Source organism: Molothrus ater, chromosome Z (genome assembly GCF_012460135.2).
Source record: "Molothrus ater isolate BHLD 08-10-18 breed brown headed cowbird chromosome Z, BPBGC_Mater_1.1, whole genome shotgun sequence".
Taxonomy (NCBI): Eukaryota; Metazoa; Chordata; class Aves; order Passeriformes; family Icteridae; genus Molothrus; species Molothrus ater.
Window position 1 is genome coordinate 56,354,629 of NC_050511.2, and position 15,481 is coordinate 56,370,109.

The 15,481-nt window shown below is 41.5% G+C and overlaps 1 protein-coding gene across 2 annotated transcripts in view; it reads right to left on the bottom strand.

Moving 5' to 3' along the window:
- Nucleotides 1–10,449, bottom strand: part of HSD17B4 (hydroxysteroid 17-beta dehydrogenase 4) — a 62,779-nt gene extending 52,330 nt beyond the window's left edge. Inside the window, exons 1-7 of one of the 2 annotated variants that reach the window (XM_036403331.2) lie at nt 10,324–10,449; nt 7,425–7,478; nt 3,214–3,321; nt 2,629–2,688; nt 1,457–1,478; nt 1,314–1,360; nt 441–525 (exon numbers count right to left, since the gene is read on the bottom strand). In XM_036403331.2, coding sequence (XP_036259224.1) covers nt 441–525; nt 1,314–1,360; nt 1,457–1,478; nt 2,629–2,688; nt 3,214–3,321; nt 7,425–7,478; nt 10,324–10,384 — 437 coding nt within the window. In that variant the 5' untranslated portion in view covers nt 10,385–10,449. Of the gene's footprint in view, nt 1–440; nt 526–1,313; nt 1,361–1,456; nt 1,479–2,628; nt 2,689–3,213; nt 3,322–7,424; nt 7,479–7,741; nt 7,761–10,323 lie in introns of those variants that run through there. The other variant, XM_036403332.2, reaches the window with a different exon arrangement.
- Nucleotides 10,450–15,481: the final 5,032 nt, after the last annotated feature.

Here is a 15,481-nt window from a genome sequence, read left to right on the forward strand (position 1 = left end):
CCAAAGGGTTAAAACTGGCAAACAAAGAAAACTCATGACAAGTAAACACCAAAGAAAAAAATCTATGGCCTACGAGCAGAACTGCATGTACCAGTCATTTGAATAAGAAGGAGCAGAACAAGAGTCCCTCAAACTGCAGTAACACACAAGTAACAAACATTTCTAACCAGTCCTCATTAATTGACAAGGTATTTTTACATAGTTACAACTTCTGTTTGGGAGAGCCAGAAAAATACATTTAAATATATTGGAAAAAAAAAACTTCAAACATTTGGCTGAGGAAGTGGAAAGGAGGGATCAGAACTGTACAGACATTTTCACTGATTTTGCTTCAACCCTGACAAAGTGAAACAAAAGAACGCAAGACTCCTTCCCTGTTTGGGCATGCATCATTTTGTTATACCCTACTGAAAAATGCAATACAGAACACACATTTTTACCTGCCAAATTTCTGATTTTTCATATGATTCCATGCAGCTCGGGTTACCAGGAACGATCCCCTCAAATGAATTCTGTGAATTATATCTAGAACAAATTAACATCAGTTTAGTAATTCCAGGATTTGTCTCCCAGATTGAAATGCACCATATTTCTTCTTCATGACAAAAATGTACTCCCTTTACACTGTTTTTTTGTTGGGATTTTTTTGTTTTTTGGGGTTTTTTTGTTTTGTTTTGGTTTTTTTGTTTTGTTTTGGTTTTTGTTTGTCTTGACAGACCACTTTTCAGAACTTCCCTGAACATACACTGATTTATGAAGGGGCTGCCCACATATACCACCTCTTTAATGGGCCTCTTCCATACAGAATTCAAAAGCATTCAAAATTCCTGCACTTAGACCAGAAGTACAGAAGACAGACTATCTTTGTAAAGTCTCCTCCACTGACTTATCATCATCTACCACCTCAATGAAGGTTTTGCTTTTTCTTCTGTCCCTTGGCACATCAGTTTCCTTTCCTCTCTGCTTAGTTCTGGGTCTTTTAAGCCTGTTTAGTATTCAGCCACTCAGTGCTGGCAATAGGAATGTTGTGCTCACAAAAACTATTGTGTGTAATTCACATGGCTCTTTTTCTTACTGCATTTGGCAACCAGGAGTGGGAAGAACAGCCCTTCTTACCCTTTGGAACTACATACACCTACCGTGTGTTGCAGCACAGACCTGGTTTGCACACTGAACACAAGCAGCGTTCCACTAAGCTTGCAGGGCAAAAGGTAAGCCTTCCCTGTCTTTTCTTTCTTGTTCCCGTGGGAGGGATGTACATGTCATCTTTCGCACAGAAAGAACATTTGGAAGTTGTTTTAAAATCAACTCACCCCAATCTTCATCACTTATCCGAACAAAAGAACGGTCTCTCAGGATCCTAAAATGCGACATTAGGAAAACAAAACAGATGTAAGATCAACATTTGTTTACACAAAAAGGACAGCACACACTCAAACAGGACAGGTATACTCACCCAGCATTGTTTATAACAATATCTGAAATAAAAAAAAGGTAACTAATTCAATGTACTGATAAAAATACAAGCTTTCTATTTTTCTCCCACTTCCAAATATACACACACAAGAACACTGGACATATACATCATATTACATATTACACATATTACATATTCAGTAGCTCCTTGTCCTGATTAATGAATTCTATCCTTGAACAAATATTATAACATAAAACTTTTGGACAGGCAACTCAACCTGACAGGGACCTAAATGGGACAAAGCCTGAAAGGCAGGCATAGCTGTGAAGCGCTGGCTGCCTAGGAATCCAATATCTGCAGGATGCAGCTATCCTGTACAGTTTTGAAGCCTGCTTTGAATTTCAGAATGCCCCAATTATGCAGTTTATGCCACCACCTTTGTTGCAGTAGCCCAAATGATAACTAGAGGAACTACAGAGTCTCAAAGCTGATAAAGTGACCAGGATCATAACAATTTCTTGTCAGATATTTAACTGGGTTCCTGTTGGCCTTGTGTACTTTAAGCCATTTAACCCTGAGTTAAATTCACCAAGTAATTTCAAATAGTGGAAATCACATGGTTAAAAATAACTTTAATTGTTAGATAAAATACCTTAGGGTTTTCTTCTTTAATTTCTGCTAATGCATGTCGACCTTATGTAAGCAGAAGAGCTTAAAAACATGAAATGTTGCTTTCAGCAACATTATTTATGCTAATTCTATGCAGCCAGTTATAACACTTCATAGACTTCGTGCTTTGTGACAGAAATTGTTAACCATTATTGAAGTTCCAAAATTCTGAAGTGTAGGAAAATACAAAACATATATTAAGCTTTACACCTCTGTTAAAACCACAAAAAAACCCAGAGAAACCCAAAAAAACCCCCAAACCAAACAAAAACACCAACAAAAACAAAGAAAAACAAACAAAAAAAAAAAAACCCAAACCAAACAAAACCCAAAAAAACCAAACAAATAAAAAACCCAAACAAAAGCTGATAATTTAGATTAAAAGCTGAAAGCTCCTTATTCAGATTTCACTGACTACAGGCATCAAGAATTGGTGAGTACTACTGTGGTCAAAATGTATTTCATACACAGGTTGTCAATTGCACTGCTTATAATGGATTTGCACTTGTAAACAATTTTCTACATGAATTAAGCAACTGTACCTATCCTCCCAAAAGCCTCAAGAGCTGTCCTCACCAGCTTCTCACCATCTTCTACGGAATCTGTAAGAAAAAAATACAAATTCTCAATTAAAATTAACTGGATACACTGCACTTCCAGGATATTAACAACTAATTCCACAGAGCTAAGAAAAATAAAGTATACATAGCCTCAGTGAAAACTAAATTCAAATCCAGCCATTATCTGCATGTGGCCTAAAGCAAATCCCACACAGCAAATCTAAATGATACAACATTTGTGACAGCAAGAAAAACACAAAGCAAAGCAAGCAAGAACTATCCATGCCCATTTAGCATCTGAAGACTGCAGATGAATGGCTACTTAATACTTCAATGTTAAAAACTGAGATAAAGAGAAGGGCATTAGTAGACAAATCTTAATTAAATGAGGCAATTAATGCACCTGCTTTTAGCATGTCTCCCCACCCCACATGGTCTCACACCTGTTTAATGTATATGTTAATGGTAAGCTGGCAGTAATCTTTCACTAGCAGCATCGACTTTTCATTTAACATGTCCACTATTCCTACAGATAAAGCATTACACTCATCTGGACAAATAACATACCATAATTGGGTACTGCTTTCCCTCCTTTTGCTCTGATTTCATCAACAACTTTGTCAGCAGCTGAGGAGCTTTTGCCATATCCTTTAAAATCACCTCCAAGATCATTCACTGTGCAGGAAAAAGAAATGAAAATTTTGTTGTTAGCACTCAGACTTCATGGTCTGTCCTTACCTCACTATCACACTGGAGGTTATAAGGAATATTAATAAAGCCTGCCGCATCTAGGATCTTACTGAGAATCACAGATGACAAGAGAAAAATAGTAGGACATATGACTATTTTTTTTAAAAGTAGTGCAACATACATTATCACTTTTTCTTTAAATAGCGTGGAAAACAGAACCTTTTTCCACCCCTCCATCATGTATTTAACTTGCTTGCCCTGCCCAGGCTACCTCTGTAATTGTGTTGAAGTTCAGAGATAAGTATCTAGATTATACCCCAATCACAAGCAATTTATTCTAGTCTCTAACCACTGCATGAACCAAAAACAAGACTTGATTCCTGTTAATAGAGATGCTAAACTGTTACTAGTCAACACCATCATAGAAGAGACCCAGCGGTCTGAACAAAGTGAGAAGTGCCTGCTCTGGAGCTTCAGATCCTGCCCACCAGACACACACAGCTGGTCCAGGCTGCTCTCCACAATGGGGCACGCGTCACTAATGGCAGCTGGAATGTAATGTTGCCACACTCTGCTGCACTCCTGCACATCCCACAGCTTCACAGAATTACCAGGGGAAAAAAAACACTCCCAAAAAAATCCCATAAAACATTGTATTTGGACAAAAAATTTCAAAAAATTGTAATAAGTTGTTTAAATGGGTTCAAAATGGAATTGCAAAAAAGCCAGAATTGACTGAATTTACATGCAACACTGGTATTCTGCTAAACAGTCTTTTGCTATGGTGAATTCCAGCTTTCTGCCTTCTAACTTCTAAACTCAAGAAGCCAGACAAAGTAAAATATGAAGGATATTCTTGCTGGTCTTGATGAAAAGCAGCAATTGCCAAGTCTGTTGTATCATGACAAAATGAAATAGACCCATTTTGTGCTTTTTTTTTAACTCTATGTAAATAGGAACATGGCTCGCAGGACACACCACAAAATCACTGTATTATCCAGATCAAGAAGCCTCATCTGGAATACTATATTCAGCTTTGTCGTGCAGCACTTCAAGAGAAATGTAGAAAGACGGCAGAAAATTTGTGAGTAAATAAAAATGCCGAAGTCCAGAAGAAGCAAGCATCAAAAGAGGAGGGACATGTCAAAAAAAACAGAAAAAACAACCAAGCATAAACAATCAAACCAAACACAAAAAATGCCCAGCCTTAAGCAGGAAGTACAAGTACCTTAACACTGATGCAAAAAACAACGGAGACAAAAATCTCCAAGCTAACAGATCAATATGTAACAATCCAAATGTGCAGGAAACAGAATTCAAGTGAAAAGAATTAAGGAAAATTTCTAAGTGTAGTGATGTGTTAGGATAGGCAACGCAGGCAGACTGCTCAGCCTGCAACATCCATGGTATTAAAGGAAAGCGAATCAGGAACAACACCTGGGAAAGAAGAGTGAACAATTTGGGTGGTAAACATATACAAACCATTCAGTCCTGTTAAAGCCTTACAACTCTCTACCACAGACAAGTTTATATATGCTTATCCCATACTTCAATAGTAATTTGTTGACAAAAATCTAATTAAATATTTGGTAAAATTTTCAGAGGTGGTAAAGTACCTTAGGCTGAGCACAGGCACTAATGGAGTTGAAACAAAAATGAGTATGCAAGAAAGAGTTGAGCTATTATAGGCCTTAAAAATAGTAATGCCATGACTGTGAGAGAACAATGAAAAAAAGCCCCTAACAACAAAATAGAGAAATAACATTACTTTAGGCCCAAGGTTTACATCATGCAATTTTCAGCTGAAATCACGCAGTCGAAAAGAGCCAAAGACTGTAGTGGTTGTGGCAGGGCATAGCTATAGTGTGAATCTTGGAGAAGAACTCCTCTAAGGCTACGAGTGTGTCATAGAAGAGTAGCAAAAGCAAATCTGAAGAGTGAAACAGTTGGTGCAGAGCACCTGACATCTACAGTACAAGTTTTTTAAACAGTAAGCCAGCTGATTTCTTGTGGTATTCTGGTGTCACAAACCAAGCACACATGAACAATGTAGGTGTGCTGATAGATTGCATCTTCCAGTCTGTTTTTTAAAGGACTCATGCAATTCAACACCATTTCACTATGCAAAAAAAAAAAATACAAATAAGATACATACCAGGAGAGATGCTTCAAAAGCATGACTCTAAACTAAAACAGCAACACAAGAGCCCTCAGACAGACCAGAAGAAATGGTAGGTCTGGAGATGACACAGGATGCAAGACAAAAGCAAATCAACCCTTCTTTGTCCTTTCAACTTTTCCTGATGAGAAGCATGAAGGAGATAAAGAATAACAAAAAACAGTGGTAGCAGGCAGCCTCAGGGTGATGGGAAGAGAGTTTTCCACCTAGGTTGCTCTTGTCAATTTAACCACACCAACAGCAACTCACTCAATAGAGATGCAGGACTGGACAAAGGCGTCATGTTGGGGCCTACTGTTATTCTTCCAACTACTCAAAATATTCTTCCAGAGTATTTGATCACTGGTCTCAACATAGCTTCATTTCCATAACTTATAAAAGGGAACTTGTTTTAAAGAGACAAGGCAGCTATAAGCCTCATATCTGCTTGAGTTTTATAAAACTAAAGATTTATACAAGTAGTTTCTCAACTCTTTGAAGTCAGAATTGTAAGAGAACAAGAGAAACAAATACAAGCATGTAGAGGTAACACTGCAAGACAAGCTGAAGTGTGGTGAAGCTTCCAAAAGGAAACAAGTAGTTGCCTTTACAGTCAATTCTTAACTTACTGTTTAGTTATTACACAATAAGGGCAAGAGATAAAGGAGCATTAGCTGTGATCAGGCAATAAAATACATTTTCTTTCAGATCATTCTGGAAAGTAAGACCACCACCATCTACAGAGAGTCAATACAAAATACTTGGACTGCTTTAGTGACATAATTTTTGCTAAATAAGAACTCAATGTGAATTATTCACATCCATGGTAAATATAGCAAGTATCAAAGAAGGCAATTAACAGAAACAAAACAAGAAAAAACAACACAGATTTTTTTTAAGTTGTCTACATTCATACTCATTTTCAATCAATGATGTAAAACCAAACAATTTTCATGAAATTTTGTAAACTGAGATTGGCATTGTCATTAGAAAACTACAAACAAAAACAGCGAGCAAGTTCTTGTCCATAAATCTCTTCAAGCATTTAATCTTGAACTCATCAACAGTACCTGTACAAATTCATTCATAGGCAGCAAAATTATAAAATCATAGAACCTTTTAGGTTGGAAATATCTGTAAGGTTAAGTCCAACCATTAATGTAACACTGCCAAGTCCAGGAGTAAACCACATCCCTAAGTGCCACATGCAAACATCTTTTAAATACTTGCAGAGATGGTCATTCAGCCACCTCTCTGGCCTGTTCCAGTGCCTGACAACCCTTCCAGTGAAAAGATTTTTCCTAAGAGCCAATCTAAAAATGGCAATGCTGATTGCTGGTGAGTACCCAAAATATAACTTAACCTTCAGGACTGCCTTGGGATACAGCATTTTTCACAACTAAATATGCCCTGCTAATGTTCAACCAAGGAACTACAAAACCACAAGAAATTACTGACAGCTACCTGGCACTGACACCAAGACCAGACGGCTCTTCTGTCCCATGAGCCACAGAAAGAAACAATGCTTTGAGCTACATTTCAGTAACTTCTTTCTTGAGAGAAAGTACTATAAGATAACATATTCACAAATTCAAATGGTCATATTGGACGATTCTGAGCAGAATTTACCTAAGACAACACACTCTCTGGCCACAGATTGTAGTAAAAACTTGTATGCATAATTGGAAGTTAAATCAAGAAATTATCTGACTCAAACTGGCTTTCCAGCAAAGGTAAGCTCTAGGACAAACTTGGGCAACTTGTTTCATAAGAAAATAAAGCTTAGAGGCAAAATTAAACAGCAAAAGATAAGACAGAAAACCATTAAGTAACAAAGGTTACTGTCAAAAAGGGCATGGACTGTCGAATGCAAGCTATGTGAAAAGGCAAAGGTTACTGTCTAGATCAAGTTAGTTAAGATAAAACTTACCAACTACTGAAGCTCCTCTTTCAGCAAAAGCCAGAGCATATGCTCTGCCCAAACCTAGTTTAAAAAAAAGAAAAAGTTAAAAACAAGAGTGAATTTGTTTCCTGGATCACAATTCAGACAAAAGCTACAAAAAAATGAACTGCGTAAAGAAAAATGCACCAATTCAAAACAAACACCTTGCAGGTTCAAAGTAAAACATTATTTCCCCCAGGAGCTCAAAGTCTTTTATAAGAACAAAATATAAAAGTAAACAAACAGAAAAACAGCAAGTAAAACTTCCAGTCAGGAGAAAAAAAACCCAAACAAACCATGCTTACTCTTCGTTACTGGATTCAGCCGAAGCATCTGGGAAAGCTGTATGCTGCTGAGTTTGTGCTTGTGATAGAAAAATACATTTGAAAGGAAGAACCTTTAATGTCCGAAGGTAACACTGAAGAAGGAGGGGATGTTTCAAGTTAATTAATTATGCACTAAGTGAATAAGATACTTTCCTAGTTAAAGTTAAAATTTGAAAAAGAAACTGAACAAAATTTAACTGTGACTGAAGATATATTGACAAAATCATTTGGATACAAAGGAATGCCTAATACCTCAGCTAACCAAACAGATACATAGTTTGCCTGTCCTAAGAGAAGACTGTCATTTCTGCACTACAAACAAAAGCAAGGGTCTTAAACCTTCACTCTGACTTAGATTCTAGTTGTATTTGGCATTCATTGCAATAAATGATTTACAGATATACTATCCACTGTAGCAATCAAAAGTTGTTTGGATTAATGGCACTGATCCTTTTTTTATTCATTTAAAAAAAATGGAGATTGGAATGATCAAAAAACCATCAGTCAGAAGAAAGTTTCTCAGAATACAAACAGTATCTCTTTGCACCTCACTTGGACATTCAAAGCCACTTCTCAAAAAAAAAAAAAAAAAAAGGAGGGGAAAAATAAGAATTGTATATACTGTTTTTAAGTGCACTAATTTCACAGCAATAAATTGAAAATTTCCTTAAGACTCCCTTAGGCCTCTGCAACCAAGAGTTTCACATGTGAGGTGCATATACACCCAACTGCTCATATAACCCAAGTCCAAGAAAACCTTTTTTTTGTTTTGTTTTGAAAAGCCACCGAGAAGTACACAACTGAGAAATGCACAAAACTCAGGCCATGCTATATGAGCTCGTCTTCTCAACTACTAAGCAAGGACTGAACATTTAAGAATCAAAACTAACCTTAAAAAAAACAAGATAGGTTGACTAAACAATGTCCAACACAGTAATTCACAGAGGATCTCCCCAAAGTGAAAAGAAATACTTTTCAGATATGTGCATATGTGCAAACAGGTATGACTTTGACACAAACTAGTGATTCAGATGTCTAAATAAATTCCCAGGTCTGATCTGTTCACCAGCATCCAGCTGAAAAACAATGATATTAGTAATGCAATCTAACTACAGTGATGTAAATTAAATAAAAGCAAAATGAGAACTAATCTGTAAATAACAGGTCCTCCCTTAATCTTGGCTTAAATTTAATCAACACCTACTGAAAAGCTGTTGTGAAATAAAACATACAAGAGGAATTTTCTCTATTAACAAACCATTTTCAGTCTAACCCTATGAGTACAAGGATCACTGTACACACACTTATGACATGAAACTTTTACTCAGTGCAATACTTTTTGGAAGCTTTGTTACTGCCACAGTGACCTTGTTTTGCTATTATGCAAGGTCTTAACCTGTTCTTCAGTGAAACTTACTATATAGGGAAAAGGCCACAAGCATAGATGTGGTAAAAGCAGAAAAGCACCATTAAAAAACGTGGTCTCAATTATTATCAGGTTGGTCACTTTCAGGTGATGTACATGGACTGTTCAGCGCTTTCCAAAACTACTTCTTCACAAGACATCACTTAATCTAGGACCCCAAAATGACTCCGCTGGCAACATGCGGCACCACAAAATGAGAGCAAAACTCCACTGTGGGGAGGGCAGAACCTTTTCAGAGTATGGCTAAACAAGTTTCCTAAAGAGCTCATCACAAACACAAACTGCCTCTCATTCATCCACACTGACAGCCCGTATTTTTGCTCAACCACCAGAGTAGGCAAAGGCCAAAGCATGGACGCAGAGAATGAAAAAAAAATAATCAAAGGGGGAAGAAACAAATAACAGAAACACCCAACCAACCAACCCACCCCACGCCATAACAACAAATACAAAAACATTTCCTGGCAAAACCGAGCATTCCACGTTCCCCGGAGGGCTCAAGCCTGCAGACCACCAACAGCGCAGGGCCAGCCCTGCTGCTGGCAGCTGTCTCTCCCTGCCGCTGCCCGCAGGCCGGCTCCCGGGAGCAGCGCGGGCCGGGCAGGCAGCAGCGGGTGGGCGGCTGCCGTCAGCAGCCCCGACGGCACAAGGGAGAGCCCTGCTGCAGCAGCACCGTGCCAAGCCACACGGGTCACACGCCTCCGACGCTACGTCCAAGGCTCAGGTGGAAGGAATTAGGGTACCAGGACAGAGCTTGGAGGAAGGCATCCACTGCTGAGAGGGGCGCAGCGGCGCTGCTCCCCGCGTGTGTTCAAACAGCAGAAAAGCCCCACGTTCGGAGGGGTTCCCAGCGTGGGCAGCGCCGGGCCGGCCTCGGACGGCAGCAGGAGGCACGGCCCTGACCCCTGCACAGCCTTGGCACGGCCAGAACGGCACGGACAGCACCTCCCCCGCAGCCCCGCTTCTCCCCTCTGCGGAAACAACCCGCTTTTCCCCTCCGAAGCCGGACCGGCTGCCCCCGGGACACCTGCCGGGGCCGCGGGCAGCGGCGGCTCCGCGGAGCCCGCACCGCCCGGGCTTCCCCCGAGCAGTTCTGCCGTCTCCCGTGGGGGCGGAAACCCCGGCCGGCGCTCACCTCCTCCGGCGCCTGTCACCAGCACCACCCGCCCGTCGAACCTCAGCCCCGCCGCTGCCATCGCTCCGCTCCGCTCCGCTCCGCTCGGCGCCGCCCGCCTCCACTGCCCGACCCCACTGCCCGGCCCCGACCCGCCCGCAGGAGGGACAACACGGGGCGGAGAGGTGCGCCCCAGCGCGCATGCACCAGCACCGCAGCCCGCTGGGAACTGTAGTGTGCGATGGGAAGGGGAAAGGGACGGGTAGGGGAAAGGAAGGGGCGGGAAACGGAGGGGCGGGAAGGAGGGCAGGGAAGGAGGGCATAGGAAGGAAGGGGGGAGGAGTGTCGAGGAGTGTCGGGGGAGGGTTGTGCAGAAGAAGGGAAGGGATATGATGGGATAGGATTACGAGAGGGAAGGAAAGGAGAGAGAGGGGGAAAGGAAGGGGAGAGGATGGGCAGGGGAAAGTGGTAGGGAAGATGAGTGCTAATGTCTTTACAAACAATTCGATGCACAGAAGTATGGGTGTTAACGTCTTTGAAATCGTTCTTAATGTCGCTATTAACTTCAAGCTGCAGGTTTGTTGCAGAGCCGGACAGCTCGACTCCTGAAATATACAAGGGTCTGCAATAGCTTGTGTTTCTGAGCTTTGGATAAAAGGAGGCTGTGCCCTCCAAAACTTCGAGACATAAAATCCCGCAGGTGTGTGCCCCAGTGAACTCTACCCCATTATTCAAATAAAGTTGCAGGACTCTTCTGTCTCCTTTATGGACACTGGTTTTTCATAGTGTGATTTTCCATGCAAAAGGAAGGAATGGGGAATGGAGGAGAGGGAAGGGAAAAGGAGAGGAGAGGAAGGGTTGGGGGAGGTGAAAGGCAGGGATGTGGAAGAAGGAAGGGAGAGGGATGGGTGGGGAAGGGATGGGGAACAGAGGGGAGGGAACGAGATGGAGAAGACAAGGGGAGAGGAAGAAATGAGAAGGGTAAGGAAGGGATGCAGAGGACAAGGAGGGGCTCGGGACGGAGGCAGTGGGGCCCAGGATCAGCCCTGCCTGGCCCTGCTTTCCCAGGCTGGCTGCTGTGAAGGATGGGAAGGAGCGAGCTGTCCTGTCCTGTTCTGTCTACGTGCCCAGCGAGGCCATTGCTGGGCTGGATTGTGAGATCCTTGCTGGATTGTGAGGCTACCCTGGTGTAAGACATCCTGCCTCCGTTTAAAGCTAATCTACAGTTACTTCTTTTATAGTAATCTTGTTCATGGTGTGCAATTTTTCTCTCCCTCTATTTACAATTTCCCAGTGGAAACATTGCTTTCCCAGAGCCCTGGGAACTCTGTTGAGCAGTGAAAGTGCAATACAGCGTGCTTTCTATGCCCCACGGATTTTGGCTGCCCATGGGTGGAGGGCAGTGCTGGGTGCAGGGGCATGGGGCCTGCAGGCAGTCCCAGGCCCAGCACAGCATTCCCACTGGATCCAAAGGATCCACCATCAGGCACAGCTCAAACCCTCAGAAAGGTTGCCGGTGGTGCCTCTGGGAACGTGTCTAAGAAAATATAAAAGGTGTTTTGCAGCAATTGTGGAAGAGTGGGGAAGCTGAGGGAGAAGCAGCCCTGCAGACACCCAGGCCAGTGAAGAGGGAGTGACAGTGGGTGGTCCAGCTCCAGATTCCCTGGAGCCCGTAGAGAAGACACCCCATGGAGGTTCACACTGGAACAGGTTTGCTGGCAGGACTTGTGATCCTGTTGGGGACTGGAGCAGCCTGTTCCTGAAGGAATGCATGCTGTGGGAGGGACTCACGCTGGAGCAGGTCATGAAGACCTGCAGCCTGTGGGAGTGACCCCATGGTGAAGCGAAGGAGAACAGAGTGAAGCACAAAGAGTAGCAGAGTGTGTTGTGTTTACTTGAACCAGACCATGGGTTAAGTACGAATATACACACTTAATCATTATATTATTGCAGGTGTTGTGTGAGACAGTGTTATTCAGAATGTAATTATTCTGGTATTTCATAGGGCCAATGCTTAAATCTAGGGGCTTGCACAGGGAACAGAGGATTGTAAGGAATGCACAGAATTATTTTTTCAGGAAATCATCTACAAATTCCCTCTGCACAGATAAACTTTAATTCATTATTAACCTTTCTTGTAAACTTTGGATTATTTCTGCAGCTAATAGAAAGAAAAAATGGTTTTGCTGCCTGGTTATCTTCTTGGCTGTAAATGCCTTACTGTCTACATTAAAGAAAGGTGATAGTTTCCTGAGTGACAGCTATTTGGAGACTTCCAAAATAGAATAAATTATAATTTCTGACCTCAAATAATCTGTAGCATTCACTCCTTTAGAAACAGTAGGAACAGAGACTAGTGGTCTATGATTTTATGACTCAGTTCGGCTTGCAGGGGTTTGAAAGCTTCAACTGCAACTTACACTGTGGGCACTAGAGTGAGCCCTTGCTACGGTAAGGCTGCCCCAAGTGCCCACATTCATAGTACCACCCACAGGGAAACTACTGGAAACGACAGGGGAAAAAAACATTTCTGAAGGCAGCCAAGGAAACTGCATCAGATAAATAATCTACAATCAATGGCAAGCTTTAAGTGTGGGGGAAAATTCTTGACTGTGCGCAGAAACAACCCATTGCACTGGAGGTGTTTTTTTCTGTCACAGCACTAAATACCCTTACAACTAATTAAACTTCGGAAGTTTGTCTATGTCGTTTGAGTGCAGCTCAGTAGAAGAGCGAATTGCCCAGCAGTGAGAGGCCCGGTGCAGCTGGGTGTGTTTTGCAGAGAGAACATCGCTGATTGTGGTTTGGCTGTGCTGTACTTGGCAGCAGGAGGAGGCTCTTTCCTGGGGGGGAGGAGGGCAGATCGGTGAGTCAGATTGCAATTGCCCTTCCTGAGGAAGTAACAGATTGAGCCCTTAACATCTGTGAGCTTTGGTTCAACCTCAACACTCAACGTTTTGTTTATTGTTGCCACAGTGTGGGATTGGGCTCCCACCTGGGAAAAGAAAGGGAAGTCTCCAGGATGCTGTGAGAGCAGCATCTAGTAAAGACTGGAAATATCTACAAGGACTGAGTGGTCATCTTTTCAGTACCAATTTTATTTGCATAATCCCCTATGTAAGTGTATTAATCTAGAGCAGCTCAGATCTGTGGGCACTTCTATAAACAAGGCCTAAGAGAGCCAGGTACATTTTCAGTGCTGATTCTGTCCAGCACCAGATCTTTCATGATCTTGAACAAGCCATTTCAGCTCTAGTCTTTCACATTCCATAGTCTTCCATCTCCTGTATTTTTACAGATGATGGGCTATTCAAGTATGGGACTTACTCTTGAATTTGCCTAGAAGTTCGTGGTTGCATGGCCCAAATAAAATCAGTCCCTGAGATACTTCAACAGCAGAATTTGTTGCTTAGATACCAAATAAACAGGCCTTGTTAACAAGTCAGGAACTTTTACAGCTACCTTATTTTTGTGCTTAGAATGGGATTAGAATCAAGGGAGGGCTCACACTTCAAAACAATTAAGTTTCCTCAACAGAATGGTTATTTTTTCCTTCAGAACACAAAATAAAGTGTATTTTTTAATAATAAAGTGCATAAAAGAGATGGTACATCACTTCTATATTTTATGTTTTTAAAGTTAAATTTGTCTGTATTTAAAAGATGCAAAGTACAAGGAACCATTCTGGATGGAAAGGTGTTTGATGGGTTCCTTTAGCAGTCAGAAAAGCTTTGTTCCAGAAGTCATACAGCTATCAGAAAATATCTATATCAGTCTGAAAAAGGTATGATGGGACTGCTGCGCTTACCAAACTGAAGTGATGGTAGGTGGAAACATGAGCAGAGTAGGTGTCAAGCCACAAACCAAGATCAGGTGCCATAGTGAGTTTTCAGTGATTGAGCCATAATGAATGAGAATAATAGCAGGATATCCACATTCCAAACACAGCCAGCCAGGGTTTAACAAAATAAGTCAGTTCAAAAAGGAGGACCAAAATTGCTTTATTTTGTCTCTTAGTGAACAGTGTGAGCTAGCATATATTTATCATTAACATTTATACTGACATTTCAGACATTTTTCACTAGGAAAAAATTGCCAAAACCCCCACTCAGTACCTTGTAATATTGAATGTGATGATGTTTCTTTCCTGTTATGCTTCAAAGCCTAGAGCAGGTAAGTTCTTTCCATTAACAGTAAATTTTCGTGCTGTGCACTGAAGCAAATTTGGTGTATGTGCTAACATCTTTTGGGTAACAGGTTAGATAATTTGGTTTGGGTATTTTTCTTTTACAAGCCTTTTGTAAACTACAGGCTTGCACTAGGGGTTCCCACAGTTGTGGGTACTATGGGAGTTGTAATCCCATTGGAAATGGTTTCTACTGTCTGCGGCTGGAGATGGTGAGCACCTTGGAAACTTTTATACAAGGGGAATAAAAAAATTGACTGACTTGCTTTTACTCTGGATTTTTTAACATTGCTAAAAGATCTTTTTAGATTATAATTTTCAAGTTCTTTATTTGCTTGCTAAATGGTTTTGCTCGTGGAGATTTGCAGAGGCCTATTCACTGGGAACAAAGACTTCTCTACAAACATGATTGAAGGGGAAGATATTTCTTGTCATGACCGGGAACTAGATACTGAATCCATGTTAAAAACTGTAGCACTTTTCACTGAATACTGCAAAAGAACAGCCTCCAACAGATGGTGCCTCCCAATAGCCTTAGTGCTCTAAAAGTCCCTGGGTTTGCGAACAGATATTTTTTTGCTGTGACCAAAGACGCCTTGCGTCATTCTCCCCCATTTCCCCTCTCCCTCTCTGCAGCCATTCTCTGGCTGCCAGTGCAGAGAGGTCATGGATGGGTCTTGGGCCCTGAGCTGGTCACATGTTTATCTCACAGAAACCAATGCATGGCCCAGCTCACCATAGTAATTACTCCCTTACTAAAAATGTTTAGATAAAACTACTTAGAAACCCCAACTGAGAAGTTCTTCATGGTTTCAATGTAATATTTATTGATTACTTTCATCTGCAGCATATCAGCATATAGTAGTATGTATTTTCATTCTAGTTTCCATTCTTTTGTCTTCTTTTATTTTTCTGTGAGCCTGCAGCAATTAGTAAGTGGGGATTTTTTGCCATTGAATCCCTTGTTTGTCACCTTCAGAACCTGAAAAGCAG